Source organism: Watersipora subatra, chromosome 4 (genome assembly GCF_963576615.1).
Source record: "Watersipora subatra chromosome 4, tzWatSuba1.1, whole genome shotgun sequence".
NCBI classification, from domain to species: Eukaryota; Metazoa; Bryozoa; class Gymnolaemata; order Cheilostomatida; family Watersiporidae; genus Watersipora; species Watersipora subatra.
This window is the reverse complement of record NC_088711.1, coordinates 15,267,863-15,284,565: the sequence shown is the minus strand read 5'-3', so window position 1 is coordinate 15,284,565 and position 16,703 is coordinate 15,267,863. Positions and strand designations below refer to the sequence as shown.

Sequence of the window (16,703 nt, the reverse complement as noted above, 5' to 3'; positions counted from 1 at the left end):
TTGATATCAATTAGGACCAAGCAGTAATGTGCTGATTCCCGCAACGTTGCAATTGCTTGTAATGATAGGTGGCAGCAGCACAAAACCCTTCAATTCCTTACCATTGCATACCTGATAAGCGAGGCTTGAATATGACTCACTCATGATTCTGTTAAATGAACAAGTTGTTGGGTGAAATATTTAGTTGTCATAAACAAAGTTCTCTGAAAGTTTCAAGTTTAAAAATAGTGTTACAATATTGTGTTGCTTATAATATGTTGAAATGTCTTCACTGTTGGGTGAGTAGATACTCGACCATGTAGCTGTTAGTTTATTGCTGACCTCCTCTGCCTATGCATGCTAAATGATCACAAATTACTCCACGAAAAAATTACTCCAAATAAAAATTACTGTAATTTGTTTGCCACGTAAAAAGTTTTGCAAAGCATGTAGACGTTGCCATTGTTACATAACTTTTAGTGACACCTAGATGTACTGATACTAATTGTGATCTTTATTGGTAGATAATACTAATAAGCAGGTTTAATGAGCATTTCATAAAGTGATCTTTGTCGTAAACAGCTTGATAAACTGGTAACAGTTTTAGAGAAATCATTTGGTCAAAATTACCTAAAGGAGATATAACAGCTGAAGTGCACGTTCTGTATAAATTGTTTTTAAGCAGAACTTTATTCTACTCAGAAATAATGTTCTTGTAGCACTTGTTATAATTGTTTCGCATACTTCCGATAGTATGCCACGAATAATTTTATAATTGAATCTCTAAGCTGCAACAGCCGCCCATACCTTCCACCTTCCTGCAAGCCTATGTCCCACCTATATTCATGCCTGAAGATGATGAAGTAAAAGGTTTTCAGTCGGTTCAAGGCAGCATCAGCAGCTTTTCAGACGACAGCGATAGCGACCTTGACATTATTGACAAGCTCAAGGCTACGGATGAATATAAAGAGCTGATGTCGCTGAAGAAGCTGCGAACCTTAAAGCTGTCTACAGGAGATGAGAGGCACGACGGCTATCAGGTGGGCACTACTAACATGAGCTACAAGCTTGTCTCATTTTGAGTATAATAGGAGGGCCCTCTTGTTACAATGCTGCTCGGAGAAGACCGTCTGGCACTAGCCACTGTCCATGACATAGAAAAAATGATCAGTTGTGCTCCTGAGGTAAGCCATCATTTGGCTTTGCCCCAACCACTAAGTAGGTGCTCCATGTGAAAAGGTCATGTGCGTTGCGGCTCTTTAGTTTATAAGGCAGCATTGTCAATGACCATATACCTTTTGTCTCGTAATTATGATCACAAATGGGTCCGCCTTTAGCCAAAAAGAAATAACAAAAATATCAATACTGTGGCATTACAATAGGAAAAAAGCAAAAGGGTAACAACATCAAGCATCAAAATACCTCTATGTTTTCCTAATGACTCATTGAAAATAACTCTATTTCCTCTCTATGGCTCACTGAAAATGTATTAACAGGTGACGACTGAGGAGATTTTGTTGAGTAATACCTCAGCCAGGTATCTCCTAGTTGGGGCAGCTCAGTGTATTCCTTGTAAAAGATGGAATAATACTTAGAGCCACTGATTTCTCTATCAACCAGGTTTCATCATTTACTGATATAGCTAATACACTGTGCTGCAAGTCAAATATTAAACTTGCGAAAAAAATAACTTTTCTTATCATTAACGAAAAGTTGTTAAAAGTTCATAACAGATGCAAAATAAACATGAGAGGACAGAATGTGTAAATTGTGCTGCAATAACAAGTTAGAACAACCCTCAGGTATTAATGTAAACTTGCAGCTCTGTTTCTATAGCTATAGTAGTTGTGTCCTCTGACACACATCTGTGGTCAGAGGACACAACTACTACACAAGTCATTGTATAATCACCAAATCTATTGGCATCGAGTTGCCACTCAAGAACCTGTTAAGCTTGTCATTTGGCTAAGTAAGATGATGTTTCTTCATGTCCATACTTTGCTCCTTTAGTGTGACGGATGTGGCCAAGAGCCTATCATGGGTGTCAGATATCACTGCCAAGATTGCCCTCTCAACACAGCATAGTCTTCTGCTCTCTGTGCAATGAGTATGTTTATTCATTACTCTAATAACCACAGAGTTCTTACATGAGAACTTACACTGCTAGTCTTGACATTGTGCTAGACTTTGGCAAGTCGAGTCTAAACTGACACATATCCAGACCTTTAGACCGCATATGTAGCAAGGTACCACAACTATCAGTATATCTCCAGCTTAGTTTTATCTGACTTATTAAAGCACGCACCCGGGATATGATAGGGAGATAAGGTCCAGGATATAATATGGCTGGGAGATAACAACCGGGATATGATAGGGAGATAAGATCCAGAATATAATATGGCTGGGAGATAACAACTGGAATATGATAAGGAGATAAGACAAGACGGTTGTGATTCTTAGGCATTCAAAGCGCACGCTGCATTTTAACATTGTATAATTGGTCTTTTGCGGCATCTTTCATAGTATACGACTGCTTTGAGTATGATATCTGCTGTAACGCTTTAGAAAGCATATTTTAGCTGTCACTACATATCCATTAACTGAATTACAATGCATCACATTCTCTCCTACAATTCTGTGTGTGTTTGTAGACGGAGAATCACACTTGGCAACCATCATTCCACACACTATATGCAGGCTTTAAGTTGTCTTCAAACTGATAAGCTAGAAGGCAGCCCAACACGAAGCAGCACTCACGATCTAGTCAATGACAAGGACTACATGCCTAGCAAGTTTAACATTCCTGGCAGTTACAACTACTTTGACCCCAATTATGTGCCAAGTTCTGTACCATAATTGAGATTGGGGTGAGGTTTTAGGAATGGATCCTCATGAATGTTTTATATGTATTCTTATGTATAAGATGTCTAGAATAGCAGTCATTACTTTGTGTGACCTCATTGTTATCTTCTTTGGAGCGTTGAGTTATTTTGTATCAGTTCATAAAAGTGCATTGATCTAATGGCATGGAAAACGCATGGACTGCGCTCTTTTTACCGAGGATGTGAAATGTTATATTTGGTCTACACATCTAGAATGTTCATGTGTGAGTGTCTCATGTTTCAATACATCTGAATGCTTTGATATGTTGTTGTATGCAAACAATGAATTTATAATATTAACACTCGTAAGCCTTTTTAAGAAAGGGTTCTTGGATCAAGTTTGAACTTACACATGCACAGTTAGCACAAATTGTTAGTCGTCTACTAAATAATGTCCAATCGCAAAGTGTTATTCAGTTATAACACATTTTACATCTTTTAGAAAACAGTCGTGGAAAAGTGGTTTCGATGCTTTGACTTGCAAGCAACAAGTTAGTGTTCCATTTCCAGAAAAGTTGTGGTAACAGGAAGAGCATCAGACCTCAAAATCGTTCCTTCTGCCAAACCAACAATGTCAATTAATTTGTGCTTTGACAGGTATAGACCTAACTGAGGTTAAGTATGAAATATCTAGTTATATTAAACATTAGTCTCAATTGCAAAGCACTTCTGCAAATGTAACCTTTAATAATGTACTCAGCAATTCACAATTTGTGTGGGATATTTGGGTACAGGGCTTATTTTTATTTCACAAACAACTTTATTAGATATGCTGCAAATTGCTCATCTATATACCTACTAAAACTTTGGTAAATTTTTCACACTGACAGAATTGTAAAAAAAACTTACCAATATGTAGCAATTCAAACAAATTGCGACACATCGGTTGTTCTATGTTTAGATTACAACAACCAATAATGGGCTCAACTTGTCCGAGTCTGATAAATTTGAAGTTGATTGATCTCTCACCTATCACCATAATGTGAGTGCTCGGTGTAATTATATCATGTTGTATTACAGCCTCATAAAACGGTGTGACATATCGTGTACCAGAAACCGGGGCTTAGCTTCACATCTCTCACACAAGTCATAATCATCACAAACGCTACAATGTAATAAAACAGCTAAAAGTGGTAGGTAAGGCAACATTGCAGTGGCCACTTTTCAAAACTTAAACGTGGCTTTTATACAAAATTATAATATCACTTGATAAATGTTTGTTTATTTACTTGCATTGTCAAGATTGTTCCCTCACATCTGCTTGTATAGTGTACGTGTTGATTGAAATGTTCGGAGTGGGTATGTACTAGTTTATAAATTAAGAAACATACCTACATTTGTAGCGGATCCCTTCAATGTCTGTTTCATAGCACTCATCACACTGCACGCCATGGTGAACGCTGTCGCTTGATCCGAAGGTTGCCAATAAAGCTAGAAACTAGAATTTATATGTTCATCGTTGGTACTGGTTCTTTTATCAGTCCTAATTTAGTGCATTCAAGATAGAAATGTTCATACACATGTGCTATTTTAAACCTTCAACTCCATACCATGACAACCTAAAAATCAAGGTAGCAATGCGCCAACTATGGCGGATTAAAGTGCCCCGAGTTTGCAACCCGAGTTGATAAACCGAGTTATATTTACAAACTCGAGTTCGTAAAAATAAGGTGCAATATACTGGTTTTACAGTAGAATAACCATAGATCTGGTTATATTAACAATGGTACACCGACAGACACCCATTAGCTATTAGAAATTAAACTATGTATGTATGTGCTGTAAAACTAGAACTTATGGCAAATTGGAGTGTCCTGAGTTTGCAACCGCAGTTGGTAAACTGAGTTATATTTACAAACTCGTGTTTGCAAATAAAACTCGCTGTATCAAGTCGGGTTGCAAACTCGGGGCACTATAAGGCTCCATAGGAAACAATAGTTGATCTTACATCCTGACAGAAGCCAGCCTGCTAGCGCCTCCGCTGCCACCCCTGCTACTGCCTCTACAACCATCGCTGTTGTACTTTGCTGTTGTTCTTGCTCTTTTTCTGTCATTTGAAAACCTTAAATTAGTTCAAACACTACAAGCTAAGAATAAACACCACAGTTAATTGCACATACTATTAAAACAAATGTGTTATGGAAACCATGTAGAAAACTAAATTTCAAACAATAAATTTTAAGTAAAAATGGTTTCGTATATTGGTTATTACTACTGCATTAAATCATTTTTATTTAAAATTTATTGTAAAAAGGAGCCTTTATTACCATAAAGATATGAAACCAGTTTGGAGGTAGAGGTGGTATGGAGGCGAGTGGTTTGATTTACTTTAACTTCATCAATGTGCTTTAATTGCTTTTACTTATTTCTGGCATTCAAGTTATTATTTTTTTTAGCTTCATCACCTTTACTTACACAGCTTCAATGTTTTGAGTAACTTTGAATGTCATATGTTGGAATAGCTTCGAGTATAAAGCCGAACATTAGCTTGTTTTACATGTTATATATTGTGTGTTCAGACAATAAGGGATCAGTTGTGATTCAGTGGTGAAAATTCCGGCTTGCAATCAGGTCATATATCAGTTGCGCGTATTCCGCAAATGCGATTGGTAGTGCTAAGAAAGACATCTAACCCCAATTGTTCCCATGGTCCAACTATCATACCAACATCAGCAATAGATCTGACCAGCAGTAGTGACCATTTATCTAGTAAATCAGTATCAAGTAAATCATTTATCTAGAAAATCATACGCAGAGGGTTGACCGTAATCAAAAGCAGAGCTCTGGTTGTAATCATAGGTGGATGTTAGACTGTAATCATAAGCAAAGATTTGACTGCAATCACAAGCAGAGGTTTGACTGTAATCATAAGTAAAGGTTTGACTGTAACTATAAGTAGAGATGAGCAAAAGTTTGACTATAAACATACGGTAAGTAGATGCTTGACTGTGATCAAATACAGGATTTGCGGTAAAACAACTTACGTATTGAGTTTTTACGTACTTACGTAACGACTTTCTTTGTCAGCCACTGCCAGTCTTGCCTGCTCAATTTCCAACTGTCTTTCGTGCTGGCGCTCTTCTCTCTCTTTTTCTTGCTGATCGTGAACAAACTTCTGTAAATTCTCACCATCATAACCCATTTCTTTGCCAAGCTCTATAAGTTGCTTTAGATCGGACATTTTGTATAGTCGCTATGTAATGGATGGCAGATAAGTTAATTCACAGCCTATTGTCTGCGCCACTTAGTAATCCAGAGCAAATTTGTAGACTAAACCTCAGATCAATTTATAATCCGCAGTAACAAAGTAGAATGTCCGCAAAAACAGCTGGAACCCACTCTTGATGGTTCAACTACAGGAGGTGATCAATAGAGTTGTTGTCTTATTCCCAAGGTCAATTAGCTAGCAGAAATGACCTACTTATGCAATTTATGTTTTGCTTAGAGCGACTCATTCTCCTAATATGGCATGGCTTGCTATTTTATTGCATGCTAGACAGTTGATTAAATAAATTGTAAGAAACAAGTCAGCTTCTTGTTTCTACACAAATTAAGGACTTATCAAGAGTAGTAAATTAGATTATTCACAGCACAATGTTTGAACACAGCACAAAAATTGAATAACTATAGTCTGCTCTTCCAACAGCTTGCAAATATAACGTGATCATGGCGCTAATATCACCAAGTCGATAAGATGAACAATGTTGATATGTCATTAAAATATATATGTTGTAAGTATTTTGCTGATACATACGTAAATAAATTAAATAATCTAATTGGATAACTTCTCAAATGCGACTGCTTCTTACTGCATTCCTATGTTTGCTTACGAACAAAAGCAAAACATCTACCAAAATTCCTCATGACAAATATAGTACCATGTAGGGATAATGTTGAATAGAGCATATTCATATAAACTACGCAGTAATCATAGCAAACCATGCTATATATCAACAAACTCTCAAACTATTAGCTACACACAATAAAATTATCAGGAAGAAGCCAAGGTGAGCAATAATAAATCTACATACACATATATTAACAAGCACAGAATATGTGAGTGGACTACCAGGAATCTACAGAAAAGCCCATATAAAACTAAACTGCATGGCACATTTACAAATTTATGTCCTATGTGCTCTTCATTCTAACTCGTAATTATACAAACTACTGCCTTACACAAGTTTTCTTTTTGCATTTTGCCTCCACTTTGTGGTTACGATTTTTATAATAGCTGCCACATAGATTACAAGGCTTCACTCTAAAGTGATTCATCACATGAAAATGTATATTTATTATAAATTTACATCTCTCAGGTTCAGTGCACCTTTCTGCTTGACCAAACCCTCAAACATGTCATTGATAGCACAAATGTAAACTTAAATTATGCACACATCAATACATAATGTGAGTGGAATATTTAGACACAGGGCTTATTTCACAAACAATTTTATTTAATATGCTGCAAGTTGCTGATTTGCATCTATTAAAACTAAAGTAATATTTCAAATTGACAAAGGTGCAAAAAATTTTACCAATACATATAAAATATACATTTTATATGTATTTTATACGTATAAATTATAATCAAATTTGCAGGACATTGGTTATTCTGTATTTAAAATACAACAACCAATAGTGGGGTCATCGTGTTGGAGTTCGATAATTTTGAAGTTGTTTGGTCAAATCATCGAAATGGGCTTGATGAATAGATATTTTTTAGAAGTGTTAGGTGTACCTAATTATAATACAGTATGCTGTATTAGGGTATAACATATCTCACGCTGTGAGCATATCGATCAGGTTATAAACATGGCCGTTGTATCACATCAACAAACCAGATGTATTAGAAGTTCTCCATGCTATGGCGTGTTTGTAGCCTGCCGTTCTTAGCATATTATCAGTTGACATTGGTGAACAAGTAAGGGAGTGTTATAATGCGATTATACAGTTAAGACTGGCAGCATAGGCACCCTTACACAATAGATAATTATTTTGATTCGAAAAATTTCAATGAAAGAAATTGAGATTATTTAGTTTTGCGTTGCTATGAGACTTTACGCTGCTCGCTGCCATAGATTTCATTTGTTGATTTAAATTAGATGAAACTTAAATCTAAGTCTAATCATCATTTTGTTGATGATTACTGAAGCCAATAAAGACTTATACGTACATCAGGGTAACACATGTACGTTATACGTACTAAATCCTGTTTGTTTAATTAAATAATCTTTTTAGGGCTTTCTGTATCGATATTATTAGAGATATTTAAAATTATACCAAGTTAGAGTCAACTCTGTGTGTGTATGTGCGTGCGTGCGTTTGTGTGTTTTATTTCATCAGTTAGTAGAAATATAGCATTAAGCCAAAATAAAGATATAGTTATAATATTGATTAAGTTGAACAAAAAATAAAGCTTAGTTCCTGTTGATAAGGTCCACATGTGCAGTAGCACTGCAGCTAGTCGAGGCGCTGGGCCCATAAGAATTGGCAAACTTAAATGGCAGGTCTTCCCTCTAGGAATCTAGGTTTAATAAATGGCTTTTCGTATTAACTCTAAAACTAGTAAAAACTAAGGTTTTGTGTAAGTCTATTGGAAGACTGTTCCATTGTGATGGTACTCTGTATTTAATTGTTTTTTGACCTGAAGCAGTATAAAATAATGGTAAAGGTAGATTGGTTTCTAAAAATCTGGTGTTATAGTGTGAATCCTTCTTGGTTACGTCATCACTTGAATAAAATTTTGAATGAGCTATCAAGAGAATATTATACTGATAAAGTTTGTCAACAGGCAACATAGAGACCGGAACATGTGAAATGGTGTGCTATTCAATTTAAGCATATGTTTACTACATGACGAGGTTTTTTGTAAAAGTTGTATAAACATAAAAGCATGCATAGACTTTGGGCCACGACATGGATTGGTATGGTATTCAACTATGAACAAAAATTACAGTTCATCAACAGATCGCAGGGTTATCACAACCACACAGCAGTTTCTGGTATCAGTAGAAGTTGACACGTATGAGCCTCTTTGACGTTTGAACAACCTCAGAGAAAATAATATAATATATCTTTAATTGTCTATTAAGTAATATCCAGTCACGAGGTGTTATTCAGTTATAACACATCTTAAACATTCTAGAAAACAGTCGTGGATTAGTTGTTTAGATGCTTTGACCTGGAAGCAACAAATTTCTGTTTCATTTTCAGAAAAGTGGTGGTAACAAGAAGAGCATCAGACCTCAAAATCGTTCATTCTGCCAAACCAACAATGTCAATTAATTTGTGCTTTGACAGGCATTTACCTAGCTGGGGCTAAGGAAGAAATATCTAGTTATATTAAACATTAGTCTCAATTGCAAACACTTCTGCAAATGTAACCTTTAACAATGTACTCAGCAATATACAATTTGTGTGGGATATTTGGGCAGTGTTCATTTTTATTTCACAAACAACTTTATTAGATATGCTGCAACTCACCCATCTTTATCTATTAAAACTTTGGTAAATGTTTCACACTGACAGAATTGTAAAAAACTTACGAATATATAAAAACACATCAAGCGCATTGGTTATTCGAGATTATAACAATTAACAGCGGGCTCATCATGTCAGAATCTGGTCAATTCGAGGTGGATTGGTCACATCATCATAATGTGAGTGTTTGGTGTATTTAAATTATGCTGTATTATAGCCTCCTAAAATGGTGTGCTGTATTGTGTACCTTCCACCGGGGCTTGGCTTCACACGTCTCACACAGATCATAATCAGGACAATCGCTACAGTATAATAAAACATAAAAATTATATGTAATGTAACTTTACAACTGCTATTTCTTAAAACTTACACATGGCCTTTGTACAAAATTATAAAATTACTTTATAAATGTTTGTTTATTTACTTGTACCAAGATTGCTCCCTCACATCTGCTTGTATCATGTGAGGGATTGAAATGTAATTGAAATGTTGATTAAAATGTTCGGAGTGGGTATGTACTAGTTTGTAATTTAAAAAACATACCTAAATTTGTAGCGGATCCCTGCAATGTCTCTTTGTTTGCACTCATCACACTGCACTCCACGATGAAACTTGCCACTCGATCCAGAGGCTGCAAATAAAACTAGAAGGCTAGAAACTAGAATTTGTATGTTCATATTTAGTACTTGTTCTTTTCTCAGTCTTAGTTTAGTGCATTCAAAACAGAAATGTTCATACACTATCGCTACTTTAAACCTTCAACTCCACACCATAAAAACCTCAAAAGTAAATCAGGGATAAGCAAACAATAGTTAAACTTACAACCTGACAGAAGCAAGCTTGCTAGCATCTCTGCCACCATCGCTGTTGCACTTTGCTCTAGTTCTTGCTCTCTTTCTCTCATCATTTGGAAACCTTATATTAGTTCACAGACTACAACATAAGAATAAACACCCCTAATAATTGCACATACCATTAAAACAAATGCATTATAAAAGCAATGTGGAAAGGTAAATCTAAAACAATAAAGTTTTAGTAAAAATGATTTAATATGTCGGTTATTATCATTATATTAAGTCATTTTTTATTTAAATTTTCTTGTAAAAAGAGGCTTTCATTACTATGTTACTATAAGGATATGGAACGAGTTTGGAGGTAGAGGTAGTAATGGCGGCTTACCCTAACTTCGTCTATGTGCATATATTATTTTTCCTTATTTTTGACATCCGAGTTTTTATTTTCCCGAGCCTCATCACATTCACTTACACAACTTCAATATGTTGACGAACTTCCAATGTCATATGTTGGAACTGCTTCGAGTATAAAGTCAAGCATTAGCTTATCTAACATTATACGTTGTGTGTTCAGACAATAAGGGACCATGCAGCTATGATTCAGTGGTTCATTGGTTCAGCCGTTCCTACCGTCCAACTATCATATTACTATTAACACCACATCTGGTTGGCAGTAGTGACCCTCATGAAGTGGGTAAAGCTAACAGAAGCCAAAATAATCATTTGTCTAGAAAATCATAAGCAGAGGTTTGACTGTAATCATAAGTGGAGCCTTGACTGCAATCATAAGTAGAAACTTGACTGCAGTCCTAAGCCTAAGTGTGGCTGTAAACCTAAGTAGATGCTTGACTGTGATCAAATATAGGATTTGCCATAAGACAACTTACATATTGAGTTTGGTTGTTCTGCAGGAGTCGAGACACTTGCAGCTGGGGTAGGCTTGTTTGGAGATTTCGGGGCACTAGCTGTTGAAATAATATTCATTCTATCATAAACTTGACAAATAGAAGACACAAAAAAGACGGTTAAGAGTCAGTAAGAACTACATCCATACTTGACCACCATTGCTTTTATTTGTCAGCAGAAATTAATGATGATTGAAAATGTTTGTTTCTTCGACCATACGCTGTTGTAAAAAACCAAGAAATACCATTTGTATATTTAAATTAGTTTAGGTTAGTCACTAAGTCGATGTCAACAGGTCGATAAGAAGAGCAAAGTTGATATTTTTTGATGGGAACGCCTCAAAGTAACAAGTCACATAATCGACTAATTTCAGGATATAACAATTGTAAAGGAAACTGCCGTGTCCCCTTTACTGCTCTATAAAAATTAAGATGACAGAGTGCAAGGCAATAAGATAAATATGTATTTCAACAATATATATATCACAAAACCTCTAATTGAACGCCACCTCTAATTGAATGCCACCTCTCTTTGACCATCACTATGAGAGAAGGGTTGAAAAATAGAGCGCCACCCTCTATTTGAATGCCGTCTCTAATTGACAGCCACTTTGACTATCTTTGATCTTTATGAAGCCATAATAGCTAGTGACCAATAGAAAAGTGTCCACAAAATTTTAATCATAATGAATCATTTACACTAATAACAATCAAATCTCTCGTTGTCCAATTTTAATGCTTTCGCTTTTATCGTTTAAACTATGAAAGCAACATCATAGAAATAATCAATTGCGATCTCAGGCTAATAGTGGTTCCTTGTTTAATGAGATCTTGGTACTTTGAAGTACATGTGTAAAAAGTGATTTAAATTTACGTTGGTAGATGAACTGTGAAAGATGCACCATAGAAATAATCAATAACTGTCTCAGGCTAATAGTAGTGCCTTGGTCTTGGTGCCTTGCGGTCTTTCTAATTCGAAGTAGCCTACATATATAGAAACGATTCAAGTTTCTGATTATAGATGATCTTTGAAAGCAACGCCATAGAAATAATTAGTTTTGTCTCAAGCTAATAGTAGTTCCTTGTTTGACAGGGTCTTAATACTTCGAAGAACATGCATATAAAAACAGTTTGCAATTTTTGGGCCAAAGGTTGCGTTTAGCGAGCAAACTTTTACACGTTGTATTTGTGCTAAAAGCAGTGCATAAAAGTTTTGCTTGGCCAAAAGTTGTTTGTACATTTGTACGCTAATATCGACTAGTTCAGCAGTGCAGAATAATTGAGACCAGAAAACATTGCCGAAGGTATAAAACAACTAGAAGATGTTTGTTCCATTGAAAGCACCAATCAGAACTCAGCTATCCAAACAAACGATGGAAAAATCTTTATTTTAAAAACATTGAGTTTTGTTTCTGCATGTAATATAAGTATTGTTCATTTACATGTATGTCACTTGTTCATGATTATATATTAGTAGCTTTTGGTAGATTATTATTATATAACTTATAAATTTGCTAATTTATAGCATATTATTTGATAGCATCATTGCGGTAATCTGATCTTACCATTGATTGACGCTCGTAACTCATCCTCTATTGCACATAAAAAGCTAGTTTACGCTGCAAACTGTAGCAAACATAGCAATGAGTGCAATTAGCTTTTATGCAACTTTGATAAACATAAATACAAAATAAGAATATGTTTTCAAATTTAGAATTAAATGAAAAATAAAAGTACCAACAAATTGCAAAGAAGGACACCGACTACAAATATCATCACAGGTTAATTGCAAGCAGTAGATATCAACTGGTAGACATATTTCTCGGTTTCTCAATGCATATTTACTAAAAGATCTTTGACAAGTTGGAAGTAAGTTAGCAGATTTATTGCATCCAAAAAGGTTAATATCGCTCCACCGGAAAAAAGAGGGCAAAATATAGGTGACATTCGCTGCGCCCATAATATTGGTAAACCTATCTTCTAAAAATTCTGATAAGCCATTTGAAAAATACACCGCCAGCCTCAACATGAACGCTACCTCCACTTGACTGCCACTGTAAAGGAAGGATTGAAAAATAGAGCGTCATGGCGTTCAATTAGAGGTTTTACGGTAAATACATGTAATTCAGTGTATGCGCATACAAAGTATAGCATGTAAGAGACTGTCAGTAATCTCTGCTCTCTTGTCTCATCTAGCCTTCTTATATAACATCTCGTCTCTTGCTGGCTCCGCCCATCGGTCTCTCAGTTTGCGTCGACTTTAGCAACTGTTTCTTACTCGACCGGGTCCTCATTAGCTGCTGTGTCTCCTGCCGAGCCAGGGCTTAGCCCAGTCGTGTCATCGGAGCTGAGATCGGCTAGGCAGCCAGCCCTGTTCTTGACAATTTTCCATCACACAATGTCTTACCTTACTAGAGAGGGGGTAGATCAGTTCAACTAATTCTGTCGCTACTCTCTAGAATGGAACATTTATTAGGCGCTTTTTTGCAGCAGTACTTTACTCGCTCTGTCCATCAGTATGGTCTTTTGACAGGTGTCACACGGCTTACAATATCTAGCCATTTCATCACGATAACTGAACCAATAGAAATACGACAAAATACAATCACTGATCTAAGCTACACCAAGATGGCCACCAAAAATAGATGAATGAGCCTGTTCACCATACGCTTTCTTAATGACTCAGGCAAAACAAACTCATTGGGCATTTAACCCTATGGTTCACAAGAGAAGCAATAAAACACATCATGATTAGGTTGAAACCAGCCTTCAGAGTCTACCGCAATTACATCTACTTTTTATAATGACTATGTGAGTTGTCTTCCTTTTGTGATCTGATAATATCCTCTCTATCTACTTTTAGATCAGCGGTTTTTTAAATTTTAAATAGAGACATAGGCATTTTGTTATACACAACTTGGGCTCATGTCATCACAACTCCTACACTATTGGCCTGATAAACATAGTTATTTATGAAAGCGTGAGATTTCTCTTTTACTTCCATTCATCAACACTACCTTAGATTGATTACCTAAAAATCCTCAAAGTTTCGCTAGTTTTTCACTGACCTCTATTATTCTACAGCTTGTATCTATTATAACTATAACTTTCTGATTTTCAACGTAGTCCTTGACAACTTCCAAATCTCCATCACCTACATGTATTTTCAAAGACACGCTACCATATTTACTCTAATCTTCCTCCTTCTTTGTTGATGCTCTGATAGATCCCTTACTTGGTTCAGACTTGATAGCACTTGATGGACAGAATTTGGATATCTGTCATAGTTTTCACAATTGAGACATTTTTGTTTTGGAACATTACAATCAAAAGACTTGTGTCCAAACTGTGAGCAGCTATGACATTGAATAAAAGGAGTTAAAGGGTTGGCCTTGAGTAAAAAAAATTCTTTTTTTCTGCCATTTCTTTTGAACCTTCGACATTTTTTCTATTGTGACCCCTTAAATATTTAAAATCGAATCAAATCTAGTTAATTTTTCTATTGAATCAGGTTGCTATTTTTTCAAATGAGCAAATAAATTTTTAAAGATTTTACAGAAGGAAAATCTATGGCACCTGTTGAATTAACCCATTTAAGTAATGTGTTCAATATCTACACTGAAAACTGCTTTAGGGATTCAATGCTATCAGGTTTCTTATTTCTAAACTTCTTCCTATAACCTTCAGGTTATAGGAAGGTTTAGCATTGCGACCATACTGGTACCTATTAAGTAGCGCTTCCCTCAAGGAATAGTAATCACCTGCTTCAATGTCAGATAAGCGACAGTACACTTCCATTGTCCTACCAGTTGAATAAGTACAGAGGAAGGTAGTTCACACATTTTAATACTACTTATTAGTGGTTGTAAAATGTTCAAATCTCTGTAGATAACCATTGAAATCATTTTTACTATCAGCCATATGTGATAATTTTGGTATTTTGACCAATGGGCAACTACTGCCATGAACCTTTGACCTACCAATTCGAGCTGCTTCAAGTTCGAGTTTTTTCATTTCAAGTTCATGCTTTCTCTCCTCTGCTGCACGCCTCTCTTCTCTTTCTTCTGCTGAACGTTTCTCTCTCTCCTCCGCAGCTCGTCTCTCTTTTCTCTCCTCTGCTGCACATTTCGCTCTCTCCTCTGCAGCTCGTTTCTCTTCTTTCTCTTCTGCTGCCCATCTATCTTTTCTCTCTCTCTTCTGCTGCACGTCTCTCTTCTCTCTCCTCCGCAGCTCGTCTCTCCTCTCTTTCTTTATCCTTGGCTGCCGCTGCCAGTCTGATCTGATTAATTTCCAACTGTCTTTCGCGCTGGCGCTCTTCTCTGTCTTTCTCTTGCTGATAGTGAACAAACTTCTGTAAATTCTCCCCCTCATACCCCATTTCTTTGCCAAGCTCAATAAGTTGCTTTAGATCGGACATTTTGTATAGTCACTACATGTATGGCGATCAGTTACTTCACAGTCTATTGTCTTAGACACTTAGTGATCTACAGCAACTTTGTAGACTAAATCTCAGATCAATTTATATTCCACAGTACCAAAGTAGAATATCCGCAAAAACAGCGAGAACCCACTCTTAATGGTTCAACTACACGGAGTGAGATTCACAAAAAAAAACAATGATCATTAGAGTTATAGATTATCCATAGAACACAACACAAAGATCTATCAACAATAGTCTGTTTTTCTAAAAGCTTAGATATCGATCGTGATCATGGGGCTTATATCACCAGGTCGATAAGATGAACAACGTTGATCTGTCATTTGTGCATACATGTAACTAAGTATTATGCTGAGACACTACATGTATACGTAAATTAATTTAGTAACCTTATTAGATAACTTCTCAAGTAAGACTGTTTTTTTCTGCATTGCACTGCTTGTCTCTGAACAAAATATTTCACCAAAATTCTTCAACAGGCATGTGTAGTCCACATAAATTGCACAATCATAAGAAATGAGTAATGTCATGCAAGAGTCACATATAGAGCATATATTCAAATAAACTACATAGTAGTAGCAACAAACCTATAAGTTGCTTTAGATCGGACATTTTGTATAGTGACTATATGTATCAGTTATTCTAGCTAATCAGTTATTTTAGCTGAACAGTGTCTATCTGTTGTTAGAATATATATGAAAGTATTTTGCTGAGACACTATACATGAATAAATTTAGTAACCTGATCGGATAATGTATCAACTAAGGCTGTTTTTTGCTGTATTGCGCTGCCTGCTTCCGAACAAAAGCAAAATTAAAAAAAATTCCTGATTAAACACGCCCATTCTAGTTCAATTGCGCAATCATGAAAAATACAGAACCATGCAGGAGTCATGTATAAAGCATAATTAAATAAACTACACAGTAATCGCAGCAAGCCATCCTATATATCAATAACCAACACAGGGTGCTAGTCGCACACGATAAAATTATAAGAAACCAAAACAAAATTGAGCAATAATAAAACTAAATATAATGTACATGTACAGAATATGGGACAGCAGACTAGGAACCTACAAAAAAGCACATATGAAACTAAATTGTATGACACATCTACATATTTATATCCTAGGTGCTCTTCATTCTAGCTCGTAACTATAGCTAAAATACTGCCTTACACAAGTTTTTCTTTCTAGACTTTGTCTCTACTTTACGGCTGCCATTTT

The 16,703-nt window shown here is 35.9% G+C and overlaps 2 protein-coding genes across 3 annotated transcripts in view; one reads left to right on the top strand and one right to left on the bottom strand.

The window, feature by feature from the left end:
- LOC137393186 (ZZ-type zinc finger-containing protein 3-like) overlaps positions 1-2,086 on the top strand; it is a 28,739-nt gene extending 26,653 nt beyond the window's left edge. Inside the window, exons 2-3 of one of the 2 annotated variants that reach the window (XM_068079629.1) lie at positions 504-1,019; positions 1,990-2,086. In XM_068079629.1, the coding sequence (XP_067935730.1) occupies positions 825-1,019; positions 1,990-2,064 (270 nt within the window). In that variant the 5' untranslated portion in view covers positions 504-824 and the 3' untranslated portion in view covers positions 2,065-2,086. The remainder of the gene's footprint in view (positions 1-503; positions 1,020-1,989) is intronic. The other variant, XM_068079628.1, reaches the window with a different exon arrangement.
- A 2,661-nt stretch (positions 2,087-4,747) lies between these two features.
- LOC137393966 (uncharacterized) lies at positions 4,748-15,411 on the bottom strand. The gene is made up of 5 exons (XM_068080683.1): positions 15,021-15,411; positions 9,885-9,972; positions 9,589-9,643; positions 5,865-6,054; positions 4,748-4,923 (listed from the first exon to the last, which is right to left on the bottom strand). The coding sequence occupies exons 1-5, from the start codon at positions 15,409-15,411 to the stop codon at positions 4,748-4,750; spliced, it is 900 nt and encodes a 299-aa protein (XP_067936784.1).
- Positions 15,412-16,703: the final 1,292 nt, after the last annotated feature.